At 39.2% G+C, this 16,308-nt stretch overlaps 1 protein-coding gene across 10 annotated transcripts in view; it reads left to right on the forward strand.

Annotated features, from left to right (window-relative positions):
• Positions 1-16,308, forward strand: part of WDFY4 (WDFY family member 4) — a 135,968-nt gene that overhangs the window by 111,904 nt on the left and 7,756 nt on the right. For all 10 annotated transcript variants that reach the window (XM_048946095.1, XM_048946096.1, XM_048946086.1 and 7 more), the window contains 7 exons: positions 2,457-2,610; positions 3,657-3,748; positions 8,552-8,764; positions 9,281-9,422; positions 10,338-10,495; positions 12,007-12,165; positions 15,892-16,071. In XM_048946095.1, the coding sequence (XP_048802052.1) occupies positions 2,457-2,610; positions 3,657-3,748; positions 8,552-8,764; positions 9,281-9,422; positions 10,338-10,495; positions 12,007-12,165; positions 15,892-16,071 (1,098 nt within the window). The remainder of the gene's footprint in view (positions 1-2,456; positions 2,611-3,656; positions 3,749-8,551; positions 8,765-9,280; positions 9,423-10,337; positions 10,496-12,006; positions 12,166-15,891; positions 16,072-16,308) is intronic.

Consider the following 16,308-nt stretch of genomic DNA (forward strand, 5'->3'; position numbering starts at 1 on the left):
TCCACTGATTCCTGCAGTTACCTTTTTAGGTATCTCATAAAACTCCTTTCAGGAGTTGGTCTCACGTGACAAAAGCATAGTAAAGGTTTCTGTGCTTAGTGTTTCTTTTGGAAAGCTATTCTAGGGCTTCGTGGGCTCAGTAATTAGTGACACTTGTGATTCACCTTGTATTTTAGAATCAGAATCACCAAGGTTGGAAAAGACCTCCAAGATCATCCAGTCCAACCATCCACCTTACCACCTGAATTTCCATACTAAACCGTGTCCCCTAGTACAACATCTAAATGTTTGTTATTCCCTTTTGTTCTTATTCCACTGCTGCATTTCAGCTAGCAGGCTGATCCTCCTGGTGCTTGCCTCTATGAGGTACTTCCGGAGGACAGGTTTCTTGTTCTTCATTGTGTTGTTGAGCAGTCGTTTAAGAACTATCTGCAGGTAATTGCCTCTCGGGGGTTTGGTAAGCCTTTGCACTTATGTGAGCATTTCTTAGAAGTGCTTGGATGTCTTTGGCTGTAAAACAGCCTCAGTGTTGCTTCATTTTATGAACGTTTGGAGTTCTAACTTCACTCTAGAGATCACTTTGACCAGCTACCTTTTATATACCATACTATAGTTTTAGAAAACATGTTTTCACCAGTATTCTTTATTCATAGTTTAAGGCCTCTGCTAACAGGAAAGAAAACAGACTTAGTGTATCTAGCTATAGAAGAGTTGTAAGAGTTTACATTGACTTGCAATCTGAGGGCATAAAGCAATTCTTGATTCTTTTTTTCCTTTCGGCACACTTTTTGCATTCATAGAGAGAGAAAACTCATTAATTCTGATATAAATATATGCAAATAAATTTATTAATATAGGAAATGGGAAAATCAGTTATTGCTTCCTTTATAAATAATACAGGCTTAAGTTTTAAAGATATTACTTTTCCTTAAAATGAATTAGACAGCGAGGGAAAAAATCACATTTTTTCGTGGTGGTAATATCTTTAACCAGATTTGTCACGCTAACAGCATTTCCTATGTATATATTATTTTTATTTAATACAGGTAATCTTTTTATTACAAATCATATTGTTTCTCAGGAGATTACTATCAGCTCTCATAAAAGCTGCAAAAAAAGATGAAAAAGCATCAATCACCACCAGACACTGTGCACTGTGTGCAGATTAAATATACAAAGCCCTTTAATATGCTTCAATGAGATACTTGTTAGCTGTTGATTTATTTATAGTGCTGCTTCTATTCTGTTTTAATTTCAATTTGAATTTGACTCCAAGGGTCCCTCTCTAATAATGATCAAGAGCAAAATGACCTTGTGTATCAGATTAACTCCAGCTAGGTTTACTCATATGATTTTAGCCACTTCTTTGCTCAGTCCCTTCAGTGGGTGTAGGAAAGCTTCACAATTGCTGGTGGGATAAGGATGAAGGACATGAAATACAGGGAGGTGAAGCAGGACTATGTTACTGTTTAGAGCTGAGGCTGGACCCAAGTCCTTTCAGAATTCACCTCAGGGGAAGCAGTAACAGGATCTTTACATATAGAATACATGTCAGCTTTTGTTGGTAATCTAAATCAACTTGCTCATTCTAAAAAGCTTGGTGCGATGATCTCCAGAAACTGATTGTCTATTGGGCAATTTCTGTTACTGTAAAACTTTGTTAAATAAATCCTTTGTTCAGTGTGGGGATGTCTGTATAGATGTGCACATGGGATTTTCACAAATTCAAAGAGTATCTGAAATACCCATTAGAAAATCCTGTAGGAAATACAGTTCCAACATAAAGCATACATCTTTCGTTCAGTGGGTGATTTATTTTTATTTAAAGATCTTGGTTCATAATGGTGGTTAAGGCTAAGGAGGGTGCTGCTATCCAGTGCTTGACTGTTACTAAAGTAAACATATTCAAACACTCTTAGGACTCGAGGTAGTTTGTTCCTCCTTCCACATGCAGCAATTTAGCCTTATCTTCAGATGTTCTTCCTCTCTTCTCTTCGTTATGCTGTGTTTCCTTTCCTGCTGTCCCCTGCCCACTGGGCCTTTCCTGCTTGCCTGGATCTCAAGAAGACTGAACTTAAGATTTGGCACAACTCTTTGGGTCACAGATGAAAACACCAAAGCTATGTTCACTGCTTAGAAATCACTTCTTGACAAAAGGAGTTACACTGAGAAGTATTAATATTGGTTATGCTGATATTTTCAAGCAGATCATTTCTGCTTGCCTCCAGGTTATTACAAGCTACACAGTGTCTAAGCTGTATGGTATTCTTAATCTACCTATCTGCAAATTGGGACTGAGGTAGTAAACAGACCTGGGACAGATCCTGAGATACCACCTAATCAAATGTGATGGTTATTGCAAAATTGACTGAGATTCTGTATCTGCTTCTTGTTTAACAGAATATTCACAATGCAGTTTTGTTGTTTTTTTTTTTTTTTTTGTCTCCATTTTACAGGGTGGAAGCTTTGATGTTGCAGACAGGATGTTTCATAGTGTCAAGAGCACATGGGAATCAGCATCGAGGGACAATATGAGTGATGTCAGGGAGCTCATTCCTGAATTCTTCTACCTGCCAGAGTTCCTCACCAATGCCAATCACTTTGAACTTGGTATGTGCTAGAAGGGATCTCACTTCTATGGCTATGAAATACATATTAATTTAACTTTTGGAAATGGATGGGTTGCTAAATGGTAATGATGAAAGGTCTTTTTAAAGCTGTCTGTGGTGCTTAATGTTGCCACGTGTGACCTCAGTATCACTTGGAAAGATTCACTACAAGTCTTATGAACTAGATACATCATCCCCTGGCATCAAGCAGCATCACAGTCCCTTCTGAATGAGTGTACGCTTTCTCTAGACCTGTAGGGTGATGTTGAGATCTAGTTATAAATTGTACTTAAGAACTCAGTGGAGTGAAATGTGCAATATAAAAGGCAGAGTAGAGGATAGGTGTTAGAAGACTGTTAAAATATTGTAAAGAATTTGGGCATTTTCATCTGTGAGAGGAGACCAAGGAGCAGAGTCTAGCTGATAAAAAGATCCAGAAATTGACCTGGATGTATTAAATTGAGGGATCTAAAAAAGGAACCAGAATTTCATGGATAGCAAATAAATAGAAAGATTTTGCAATAGGTCAATCCAGTAACCAGAATCTGTTAACTACTGCCCTGTTAGGAAACTTGCAGTCTCAGACCTAGGCCTTAATTTAGATCATCCAGCTGTGTAACTCCTGTCCTGATTTGAGAACTTATGCTTACCTTCTGAAAGGAATCAGACTGCAAAGGACTTGAGAACAAAATCCTTCCTAGAAGCTGCTTCAGAAGAAATAGTTGGCAGTTAGTCCAGTGGGATTTTGTATAAGAAAAAAGTTGTGTCCACAGGTCTGTCTTGTCTGAGCTTGCATTCAGGGTTAAAATGGTTTGTGCTGAGGACATGCATATATTTACTGTATTAATTACATCTTCTCAGTGCTTTATTACTAGATCAGACACTCAAGGAGAAAAAAATTCTTCAGTGTTCTGTGACACTATAGCATAGAATCTGAAATTGTTTGTGTGAAAGTCACCTAAATTTCCCTTGACTTCCTGTTTTGGAAAAGCTGTTACTATTTGTAACATGTTATTCTTGGTTTTAATTCTTCCTTTAATCCTGCAGGCTGCATGCAGGATGGAACAGTGCTGGGAGATGTGCAGCTTCCTCCTTGGGCAGATGGAGATCCCCATAAATTTATTCTCCTGCACAGACAGGTTAGTGAAAATGGTGTTTTGGGTCACAGTGTTGAACTGATTCCCATTGAAAATGAAATCCTAAAGGCCAGAGTCACAACAAAGGCGTTAGACCCAAATAAATCCTTCCTTTGTGGAGTTCATGTTGTGTTTTGGACTTTGCTTGTCTGCTTGACAATTCACTCAAGACCAACTTTGCAGATTGAATGAAATTAGATTCAAGCCACACACCTAGCTCTGATCTCAGTCTGTAAGAGCATGTGAACATATTTTAATGCATGCGCATGACATTCGCATGCATGCAGTTCCATGTTGTTGCTAAGCAGCTACGTGTGTATTCAAACTACCTTCCTCTATCTGAGTCATGCTGGCACTGCAATTACTTTTTTGTATTTTTTTTGAGTGGGAGGAAGTAAAATCTAACATTTTAGGGTTAGTTTGGTGTTTTAATGAGGCCAGTGTTTCTTTTCAAGTTTGCCTTTAATAAAGTCAGTCTTGACAATCTGAATGCTAATAGCTGTAAGGCCATGAAACTTACTGCAGTTGGGGTATCCATAGTTAGCAGGACAGATGTGGGAATTTCTACGTAATAAGGAGTTCAAAGGCAATTCTGTAGGAAAGTTTTTCATTGAACACAGAATTTGCAGCTGAATGCTGTTGTGTAGGTCTCTGTTAGAGCTAATAATAGTATGAGCTGTATTGCCTGCCCCTTCTGGGTGTATCTACCGTATTTCATCAGATTTCTGCTGGGGAAAAAAAAAAAGTGTGTGAGTGCATGAAGGGTTGCTGCTTTGTGCAAGGCGTGTGGCAATTGTGTGTTAGCATTGGTGTGACAAAGCAAGTAGCCCATTATTTATTCTATAGTCTCTTCATTACATGACTGTACCGCACAAAAATGGATGTGATTGTCTTCTCTATTTTATTTTTAAATAAGTCTTTCCTTACTTTATCTCCCCATATACTGGTTTCTAAATCCTGTCTCTGACGTTCTTAATGACTGTATCAACTTTTTATTCCTTTTTTGAAGAAAAATCAGACAAAATTCTTGTCGTCATAATATTCTTTTCTCCAACTTTTACTTTACAACTGACAGCAACTGCCATTCATCCATTAAATTACCACTGCTTTTATATCCCTTGCTTTGCACTTCTGCACTGCATTTAGGGCTCATGTTTTCTGCCACTACTATTACTAAATCATTTTCCAGTTTTTCTTGGGTATTCTCTTGAATCTTCATTTCATTCCTTTGTTATCTATCCATACCTTACTTCACATCAGAGAACTAGAAGGCGACTATCTTCATGTGACTGGTGTTACATACAAGCCTCCTTCACCATGTCTTTATGTTTGGAATTTCTCTGGCTCCACTCCTCATATCTAAGGATTCTCTCTCTATGTGTCAGCTAGATTCATTGTTCTTATCTCTTCTCACAGTTTCTTGTCCCTGCAGCCACCTAGGTACTGTCAGCAACCTTGCTCCAGTACTATGTTTGGCAAAGCCTTTTTATCCTTTTTTTTTTTTTTTTTTTTTTTAAATATGTATCCTTTATAAGCTGGTTTACAGTTTGTAAATCCATCCTGGAGAAAGTTTTCTTCTATGAAACCATTTTTAAGAGAGCAGACTCCTGGTAATGTGCAATGTCTGCATACTAGCTAGTGAGTTAGTGATATTACAAGTCACACAGTGGGGTGAATAGCTGCTTACTATTATTACAAGTCTTCAGTGTCCCCATGCTTAGTAGCTAGATGCTGTAGTGTGTTGCTACATAAATAACTTAAGCCAGTATGTTGAACTTGCTTTATATTCAGTAACTTATAAGTTACTTCACTATGTTTATCTTTGTTTGTTTACCTTGTATTTCTGCAGTTATTAAATGTATAAATCAGTGTTACTGGGCTGACAAGCACACAGCGAGTAGATATGTCTGATGAAATAAGAGGATGTCAGTAATAATAAGGACATTTCTCAATAAATCATTTCAACTTCCAATCTTTGGCTGTTCAGACTCCTGTACGTACACGGTAGTGGGTATTACTGAGTTAGGCATCACAAAAAGTGTGTAGAGAGTGATCTAAAGGCTCGGAGCCATAGACACGCTGAAAGGTAGTGAGTTCTGATCAGTGCTCATCACCACATGAGAATTCATCTACTGTAAGGAAGGATATTCTTGTAAATGTATGCTGGTGAGTGTGCTTGGTTCAAGTACAGTCATTTCCAAAATGAAGAGTTGAGACTAAGGAGTGCCCAGTTCCATCACTTGCAGGGAAGCAGCTCAGTGCTACCCACCGCATGTAGGCTTTGACCACTGCCATCAAGTGTGTAACTCTTCCTTGGTGTTTCTTTTCCCAGTGACTCTAAAGAAGGTACATAGACTCCAAAGAAGGTGTGTAGATTTGGAGGCTCTAGTTTCTTCCTCTGCTCTGTCTCATGCTCACTCTGTGACCCTACAAGTTGCTTAATCTCTGTCCTTCAGTTAACTAAATATGGGAATGACACTGTCCTTCCTTAATAGAGAAAATCTGAAAACAGAAATCTATAGATGCCTGAGAGCTGCTGCAATTTTTACTGATATTTTTTAAAGGAAAGTGTAGGGAGGCATTCTGGCCTACATTCTGGCTTGTTTGGATGTAAAGTACTGAGCTTTGCTCCTTATTTCTTGTGTAACGCTGGCCACTCTGAAGGCACTTAGATACAATGGGACCATCTGGTTTAGCTATGTAGTTTGGAGCAAGGGTGCAGTTTTGAAATGATCTGTCAGTCATCCCTGCATAGCATGCTTCTGTTTTCATTGTAAAGAGATCTTTGATTGTTAACTAGATTAGTTTTGGATGAAGTAAAACCAAAAGCTGTGCTCCAGTTGTGCACCTAAGGGTATACTTTTGCCACTGGTGGCATTCAGCCTGAGGGAGCAGACTAGATCTAATTTGAAGTAAAGCCCCCACAGTGCAAGTAATGTGGGTATTGGGTCCTCTCTACCAGCTGTTGTGTTCTGCAGACCTGCTTCCAGTGAGCTGCACTGTTTGATAACATTGGCACAGATGATTAAGTCACATGACTTGTAGAAATTAATCGAAATCTGAAAGAGGAGCAGTTTAGCACGTGAAAATCATGCTTATAAATTCATATTCTTAATGATTTGCCAGGCCTGATCAGACCTCAAATACAGTCAGTCCAGTATTTTCTCTCCAACCATAGCTGGCACCACATGCACAGGAGGGTGCAAGAAATCTTGCCATGGAAATTTAGTTGATTAGGCTGCCTGAAAAAGCTTTGTCTGAAGTGAAGAGTTAGAAATCTTGAACTCCATAATGCCAAAGCCTCTCTCTCCTCTAAAATCACCTGCAGTACTAGATGTACTTGTTACTGGTGTTGTCCTTTTCAGGAGGCTTTACAGAATTTGAAGAACTAAAAAGATCTGGGTCAACACTGTTGTGAAATCTGGCTACTTCTCTAAAGAGCATGAGAGCAAAGATTGATTTTGAGATAAGTCTGTGAATAGCTCCCTGTTTCATGTGTATTAAATAGGGAATCTACAGGTTAGGTCTACAAAAAGTAATTTTTTAGTCTCTTTCTAGACTACTGTTCTCTCTCTCTTGCTGGGCACGTCTCAATGCTCAGTGAGATAGTGAGTGACTGCATGGTTGCAGCTCTGTTGGTTGCTTTGTTTTGTGCTGGTAGTGAAGCCAGACAAAATTTATAGTTTGTAATTCATGCACTAACTGCTTTTATTAATAAGGATGAATTCTGAGTTGATTTGTAAGTGTTTTCATGATTTGCAGGGGACAAATCGTACAGTGTACTTGTTCTCTGAGCTGCCCCATGAGTTGTTTAGCTGTGGGCATGGTCATTTAAACCAGCTGCACTGGGCTCACTGTCTGCTTTGTGAAATGAGCCATTGTTCTGGATCCCATTAGCGTGTTTAATTCTGCTGTGCTTTGGGTAGGATGGCCTGCTTGGGAAACCTTTAAATGAGCATCAGGGAGTATTACACAGTCAAATGATTTGGAGATAGCAAAGTAGTTTTAATCATGCTTAACACTGGTGTTTGAATCATTGGGCAAGGCCTCTGGGGAATGCATGAAGATTTGGTGATTGCAGGTGATAGCAAGGGCAATAATGTTTAGTGAAGCTTCATAGGTAAGGCTCACTAATCTGGAGATGGGCAAAGATTTGACTTGAAATTGTGGCTGTTGCCTGTGAACTTGTCTGGGTCTTGCAAGCACAAATTTCATTTTTGATCATTCGGTTTTCTAGGGAGCCCACCTTGGGTTTGGATGTGTGCTGCCTTATAATGTCTCTTATGGTATTCTCCAGTAGTAATTATTTCATCTGGTTATGTTAATTCACGTACTTGTGACTTGGATTGCAGATCTGGTCAGGAAAAGTAGACATTTCTTATACTGGGATAAAAAGACAGACCCTGAGGTTTTCCAGCATGAGAGAATCTGGTTTCTGCAATGCTTTCTGCTTAGACCCTATAAGGCTTCAGGCACTGGAATGGCTGCCCAAGGAGGTGGTGGAGTCGCCATCCCTGGCAGTGTTCAAGAGGTGTCTGGACGATGTGCTGCGTGACGTGGTTTAATGCTTGTGGTGGCAATGGTGATGAGGAGACAGCTGGACTAGATGATGTTATAGGTCGTTTCCAACCTTGTGATTCTATGATGCTATGATGATATAATGTGTGTATTGATGAAACCCAAGCAGTCATGAAGCTTCTGTCAGACAGCAGTGAGTGCTGCAGAGAGTTTGTCTCTAACAGGGAACTGGGAGTGATAATGTATCTGCAATGAATGTGCTCCACTGAATTAATTCATTTTCTTCAGGCCCTGGAAAGTGACTATGTCAGTGCACACCTCCATCGCTGGATAGACCTGATTTTTGGCCACAAGCAACAAGGCTCAGCTGCTGTGGAAGCAGTTAACACCTACCATCCTTACTTCTATGGAGACAAGATGAATCTCAACAACATTAAAGATCCTCTGATTAAGAGCACCGTCCTGGGTTTTATCAGCAACTTTGGACAGATACCAAAGCAGGTATCACTTTATCATGAGAGTAGAAGGAAAAGCAGAGAGCACAACTTATTTTGATCTTGAAATATTTCAACTCGAAAGCAAGCAACTTAGATTAGAGGTGGCATTTGGTTTTTAAATTTGCTGAAATACGGCCTGTAGAGTTCTACAGATTGTGTCTCCACTCTCTAAATACACTGTTCTTGTCATATACCATACAGCTGTGGTGTCAAATCTGGGTTCTTCTTCTGTACAGTCACACAAGTAATCACTAGTCTGGTGTTGAGTACAATCAAATAAAGGCAGCTTAAATTCTCACCTACAGTCTTCTCTCTTCTTCCAAATCACTGAGACTAGCTTCTTACCTATGTATGTGCTGTAGTCTGATGAAAATGGGATGATAAGGAGAAGATGATCTGAATTTAATGAAGAGGTTTGTGTATTATAGTTCTGGAGTCTATGATTAATGATTTAAATAGATGTTTCCTTCACAATCTGACTGATGGAGGTGCATTTTTCAATTTAATTCCTTTGTTCTAGCTCTTCACTAAGCCACATCCACCCAGGAATGTTCAGAGTAAAAGTTCATCAGGAAGAGAAGCAGTACTCTCCTTTCAATCAAGTGGAATTCTTCCTCCATTTATCAGCAGCCTGCAAAACCTGAAGATCTCACCAGTAAAAGGTACAGTAGGGGCTGTGCTCCATTTTCTGAGCTAATAAGCACTGAATTCTTAAATGGGGTTAATCTGAGTTTTTAAGAGCACAAAAGCAGTTGCGCGGTCTTGTATGAATTCACATGAGTTGGTACCAGGATCCCTTCCCTAAGTTATTTGTGGAATATGAATGGACATTCAAAGTACTCAGAATCACAGGATATCCTGAGTTGGAAAGGACACCAAGGTCATCTCCTGGCTCCACATAGATCCTCTCAAAATTATGATATTCATGACAGATCTTGAAACTTATTTTGTAGTGTTCAGAGCAGATTTTTTATGACATCTATATCTTTTTTTTTTTTTAATCTTCAGAATTCTGAATATATCAAAGTAAAACTTAATACTCATTGTTTTTCCTTCTCTTTTTCTCTTTTTATATTCATCAGCAAAGTAAATATGTTCTTTCCCTGCCTCTTTATCTCGGGTCTTCATCTTCTTAGTCTGTTATTCTTAAGATGTAGAAATCCTGAAAAATTTCAGTGTATGTACTTTTTAATCCCATGGCAGTGGTGTTTGCATCACACAGCCTTGTGGTGGTAGCAGGCTCCTGCGGCTGTACTCAGAGGCTGTTGGTGAGATGCCCTGCATCCTCTAGTTCATTGCATATGGTAATCTGCCACTGAAAAGAAGCTTAATGGCAATGCTGTTAAATCCCCTCCTTTGAAGCCGGTCTCCCTCTCTGCATGGATTGATTTATTCAGAAAGGGAGTTTCTGCTCTTGCCTGGAATTGCAGTGGTGGAGAGGGTTTTTCTGTGGACCCAGCCACCACTCACTGAGCCCAGCTGTGGGGCTTGCCAGCTCACCACAAAGCCGTGTAAGGCAATAGCTAACCTTAGTGTTCTAAAAACAATAGAATTAAATACATTCTTTGTCTTGTCAGAATGTTCAAAAGGAGCTGTTGGACACATTGTTCATACTGAGAAAGGCGTCCTGGCCGTTGAAAAAAATAAAGTTTTGATTCCTCCTCTTTGGAACAAAACATTCTGCTGGGGATTTGATGACTTCACCTGCTGCTTTGGTAACTATGGGTCTGAAAAGGTAAAAATAAGAAAAAATCTAAGTGTTTCAGAAATGGATGTTATGTAAGCCCTTGGTTTGTTTGGGAACCATTTTCAGAGGCTGGTGATGAGCTGCTCTGGTGCGTGCTGTGCAGTACTTTTTTTGCAGTCAGGCTTTTTGAGAAAAATCAAATTGATTATTCCAGTGGAGTACAAAATCATTCCTCTGCTGAAAAATGTGATATTTCCCCTCTAAATGATCTCGAGCTTTCCTTCAAGTGATTGTGCTGTCTATCAAATGAAGGAGAAACCTCATTTCATAGGTTGTAAGGACAAAACAAGGTCTCCTAGCCTCTGATTAGAAATTTCATTGTGCAGAACTTTCTGCTGGATATAGATAGGACCATCTGCCAATTCCCCTCTGACTTCCAAGCTTAGTCCAGTGCATTCATTCAATGTAATGCTGCTTCTGTTAAAAATCAAGAGTCTGTGTCACCACACTACTGACCAGGGCACTGGGCAGATTCAGCTTTTCTCTGCTACTAACACACTGATTTGGGGTGTCTTTGGGACAATATTATGATATGCTAAGACACAAATGTTAGCTTGGATACCAAAACAGTGGGGTATGTTGTTCAGCTTGGCTATTACTGCATGTCACATGGTTATGTTTTTACAGACATATCCACAGTCATTGGACATGAAAAAAAACAGAGATTTACTTTGCTTTCTGTGCCCTATGAAATCACAAAGATTTTTCTGTAAGTTCCAATATTAGTGGTGGCCGTAACAACCTGAGCTTTGTTCTTAATTGACATTGAATGCTTGCACGTTGTCACTATATGGTAGCAGAATAAACTTGCTTGAGGCCATGTAGGAAGTCTGTAATGTGAGGGGATGGAATTCTGGTGTCCTGGGACACTGAATTAATAGATAAAGCAACTTCTCTCTACAAAACATTATTTTACAATATGATCACCACCATTAGCTGGTGATGAAAACAAGAATCTGCCTGCTGCACTCAAAATCTGTACCAGCAGAGGTTACCACTGTCACTTTCACCACTGTTGAAATGCAGCTCCCACTGCCTGACTCTGCTGACATCCAATGTTTGTTTTCCATAAACATTCAGCAAGCTTTATGACTGTAAATGGGTACATATTTTTTCTGCATGGAAGAATTCTGTTCCAAAATTTTGCTTCATGCATGCTTCCCTGTCAGATGCTGTTCTGTCAGATTGCCTCTCTGCTGCCATCTGTCACATGGCACCAAAATGGAATGGAATACTGGTAGGAAGGTTCATCTACTGTCATAGCACCAACATGCACATCTGACATTGCGTGCCAACAGAATAAAACAGGAGGTGTTACTTTTGGATGAGCCCTTGTACATAAATTGCAATTGTATATTAACACAGGTGTGGGATAAGATGAGCTTTTCTTTCCTGGGTTTGAAGACCAAGGAGACTGAGTTCAGAAAATGAAATTTGCATGTAATAAATGCATGGTATCACCAGATGAGTATTTGCCTGACAGCTGCTTTCTCATACAGAACATGACTACGTTTGAGTGCATGGCAGACTGGGGAAAATGCCTCTGTGCTGTGTGTCCTTCAGCAACTACTGTAATCACATCTGGAACAAGCTCAGTTGTGTGTGTCTGGGAACTTTCTTTGGTCAAGGACAAAGTGAAACATCTAAGCTTGAGACAGGTGAGAGACTTTTGTTAAAGAAATTTAAAAAAACCCAAAAGATAACTTTCTTTCTGTCTGATGAGTGAAAGAGAAAACATGCTACAGTGAAACAGAAGGACAGAAAAAGGTGATGGTCATCAGTATAATGTGAAAACCTGCAGTCAGGCCAGGAGCTGATTACATGCTTTATACCTATACCTGATAGCTACGTATTATGTTTGCTTGTTGGTTTCTTTTTTTGGGGTTTTTTTTTTTTTTTTTTTTTTTTTGCTTGTTTGCTTTGACAGCATTTCCAAAGTTTATGATGATAAAAAGAAGGGGATAATAAAGCATCTCCTGTCTTCACTTGTACTGCTAGAGCAGTGTGGACCCCCAAAACACCCTGTGAACATACCTGATGGAGATGAACACTTGAGTAGGCAAAAGAATCGATACTTTTCTCTCAACCTGAATTCAGAATTTACTCCATGAGGTAGAGGTGGATCCCTACAAGTATATAGTTTGTGACCTCACTGTCCACAGTTGTTTGATGTTCGTTGATTTCGAACTCAACTCTGGTCACCCAGTGACCATATAAATGCAATTTTATTTGCGAAAGTGAATTCTCATGCAAGATTTGTGCAATTTAGCTATGGAGAGTTCTCAACTTTACAAGAAAATATGGAGTACTATCATATCCAAAAGGCAGCCTATGACCTCTTTTCCCTAAGTATTCAAGAGACAGAAACCTCTCTGCCATTCTCAACTGAATTAATAAACTATGCATTGAATGCTCCAGATGTTAGACACTTCTGTTCAAATGCTTTGGAGGGATATTCAGGAGATGTTTTGGTGCTTTTTATTCCAAAAACTTTTTATTTGTCATTAAATAACATGAGAACATCAATTCTCATTAGGAGGCCAGAGAAGCTTCAAGACCTTCATTTATCTGAAATATTGGGATGTTGAAATTAGAAGGGAAACAGTTCAGAGTACCCTTTTTTTTGTTTCTGAGATTTATGTTAAAAATAGGAGACAAGGTCTTCAGTGATGACCTTTTAATCACCCTGCTTAATATTCTAAAACAAGAGATGGACATAGAAAAGGAAGAAATAACAGTAGAGAAAATGTAAGCAGTAATCTTCATAACCATCAAAATGATACCAATCTGGGGATCTGCTTGAGTTTCAAGCAACTCATTGAAGAGGCTCTGTTTTATCTTCAGTACAATGCCTTTCACTTTTGTTAAAGGAAATTCAGAATCAGCTTTGCTGATGTGTTCCACTGTGATTAAACTGATACTACCCATTAGTCCATTAAAAGGCATGAGGTCATTCAGTGACAAATGTATCTATTTTTTTTCTTTTTCTTTACTTGCAGACGTTTTGGTTTTTGATGACTGGCATAGATGTAAATTTGTACTAAATGACTTCCGGTGAATTACATGCTGCTTTCATGTCATTCAGTGTTTTGTAGGGGCTATTTTTTTTCTTTTTCTTTCTTTCTTTTTTTTTTTTTTTCCTGAGCAAAAGAATGGTATCATCTTTCCTGAGAGAGTGAGCTTTGCTTAAGTAAAGCTGATGTGCTATAAAGTGGATGCTATTCACTTATCAGTTGTCTCATGGGACTGACACATTCTGGTTTGGAATGTAGTAAAGTGCAGAAACTGTGTTTCACCATAAAAAGTCTCTTTTTCCTCTCAAGCAGGGGCTGCTTCCACAGTTTTCTGGAACACTAAAGATTGAACATAATAGCCTCAGTTATTGATCCATGCAATTTACTGGTTCCCTTAGTATTCAAGAGCAGAGCAACCCATGCAGTCAAACCCCCAGAATTTTTGGGCCAAATGAACAACCAGGCTGGAGAAGCCCTCAGGCAAGCTGTGCCCTGTCTGCTGTGCAGACCTGCCAGGGAGGTGCTGAACACAGATAGCTGTGGAGAAACTGTGCCCATGTCAGCCAGTTAAGCTAGATGGCCAGAAACCGGTTTAATTTTCATGGACTGAGCGTTCCTGAAGTGAAGCTGATCCTCTTTTTTTTTTGGTTGATATTAGTGAATTTACTGCGGACGCAGGCCTCTCAGTTTTTCCCCAGTCTTCACAGAGGAATAACGAGATGTTAGAGAGCTACAGCACTTGTCTGTTTTTTGCATTAATGCATACTGAAACACTGGTGAATTGAAGCTGAGATTTTTAGCTGAGCTCAGATCTATATTTCTTTTCCACACTTAGCTTGCATTTAAAACACTTTATCACCAAGCAGGAGGTCTTCCTGAGTTAAAAATGAAAAAACCTTGATTAAAATTTGCATAGAAGCATAGCTTGTCTGGCAATATGGATGCTGTCACAGTAGGTATGCTTCCTTTCATCCTTCTGAGGAAGGGAGGGGAAATTTGGAGCCCCTGATCTTGCCCTATCCTAACCCTTTCTGCAGTGGTCCTGTTTAGTTCTTGAACACAGACATGAGGTTATCCCAGCCCTTTGTAAACAGATTGTTCTACAGCCAAAGTTACTGCAGAGAACGTCTGAAGACCACTGTTGGAGAGAAGACCCAATTTTTGTCAGTATTTTAAATTGATGGTTCTCTTCAATAGAATACATTGCAAACTGAAATTCATCCCTTGCAATTGCAAGACACCTTCTGTACATCATAGGCTGCTACAGCTCAGCTGTACCAGTGGGTTATCTTTGAATACTGTTGTCCTAATAACCTTGTCAACTGGTAGTACATGCTAGCCAGCAAGACTTCAGTCTGACAGTCACAGGCTGGAAAAGAGTATGAGATGTGTTTGCAAAAATCATTTGAGATATGTGGCTCTCTGACACAGACCCTGAAGATCTGGTAATTATGTCATGTAGAAAAAGTCAGTGAGGAGTATGCAGTTACTGTTAAAACCAGCAATAAAACTGGTGGCTCTAATTTTTCACAGTAAGGCAGTTAAAAATTGAACCCTGAAAGGCTTTCTAGGAAAGTTGTGGAAATCTTTCTCTGCCCTACAGAATTTAATGTCATTGGTGATTATGCAGCAGAAATGTTGTTGTCACTTGAGAATGCCGCAAATTACACAACTGTCGTTAGCATATTTCTGTCTATGATTTCTGTGACATTAAATTGCCTAAAATGCAATTTACTTATGTATTTGTTATAAAATTGTTTCAAGTTAAACTAGGTATTTTGTATGACTTTGAAACCTGGGAAACGGAAAAAAATGTGCTGGATTAATGATTGATGTGAGAGGAATTAGCGTATGGATTTTTAAAGCAAAAATTCTCCTACAAATGCTATTTTTATTCTGAACTAAAATTGGAAAAATGTTAGTGCTTGTTCGGTAAAAGAGAAAGAAACATTTGATAAGTTTTATTTTAAAATGATTTCTAAATTTTGAAAAGTGATAATTCTCAAGTCCAAATTCTACTTGCTTTAGACAGTCTTGACTGAAGTAAAAGGTGATGATTTGTTCCTGCACGCAAACCACTGTGGTAGACTCAGAAATGTAAGCCAGTTCAGTTGTTCCACTGTTACTGGGCAACTTGGATCAAGTCATTTAATCTCTTTGGAGACTGAACTTTCGTAAACCACAAGTTGTAGACAAGAATAATTCTGTAAGATACTTCAGGATTTTTGCTTCATACCATTTTCAGTTCTCTGAAATCTGACTGGACAGTCTGACTGGATTGTTTGTTCTAACTAAGTAAATGGCAGTAGGATTGCAGTTCTCTCATAATTCAGCCACACTCTGATTTGTTGGTTACTTTTCCCTCACTAGGCTTTGTACGGGCACTCTCAGGCAGTGACCTGCCTTGCTGCATCTGTGACCTACAGTATCATTGTGAGTGGATCTGATGACAGAACCTGCATCATTTGGGACCTGAACCATCTGACGTACATAACCCAGCTTCCTGCCCACGGAGCGAGTCTCTCTTCTGTTGCCATCAACAATTCAACAGTAAGATCTTCATTTATCATCTTTCTTCTGATGCATCCGTGAACATTTTATGATAACTTAATGGGTACTCTTCCCAACAGAAAAACATCCTGAGTCTGATGCATTGATTTTTTTTCTTTGTATTGAGACTGCTAATAGTCTTCTTAATGATGAGAGGGGAGCACTAAAAGCAACATCTTAGACTGAGTAGCTAAGCAGAAGCATCTTTGGGTAGGTAGGCAGCAGGATTAAAAATCT

This window comes from Lagopus muta, chromosome 5 (assembly GCF_023343835.1).
Source record: "Lagopus muta isolate bLagMut1 chromosome 5, bLagMut1 primary, whole genome shotgun sequence".
In the NCBI taxonomy this organism is placed as follows: Eukaryota; Metazoa; Chordata; class Aves; order Galliformes; family Phasianidae; genus Lagopus; species Lagopus muta.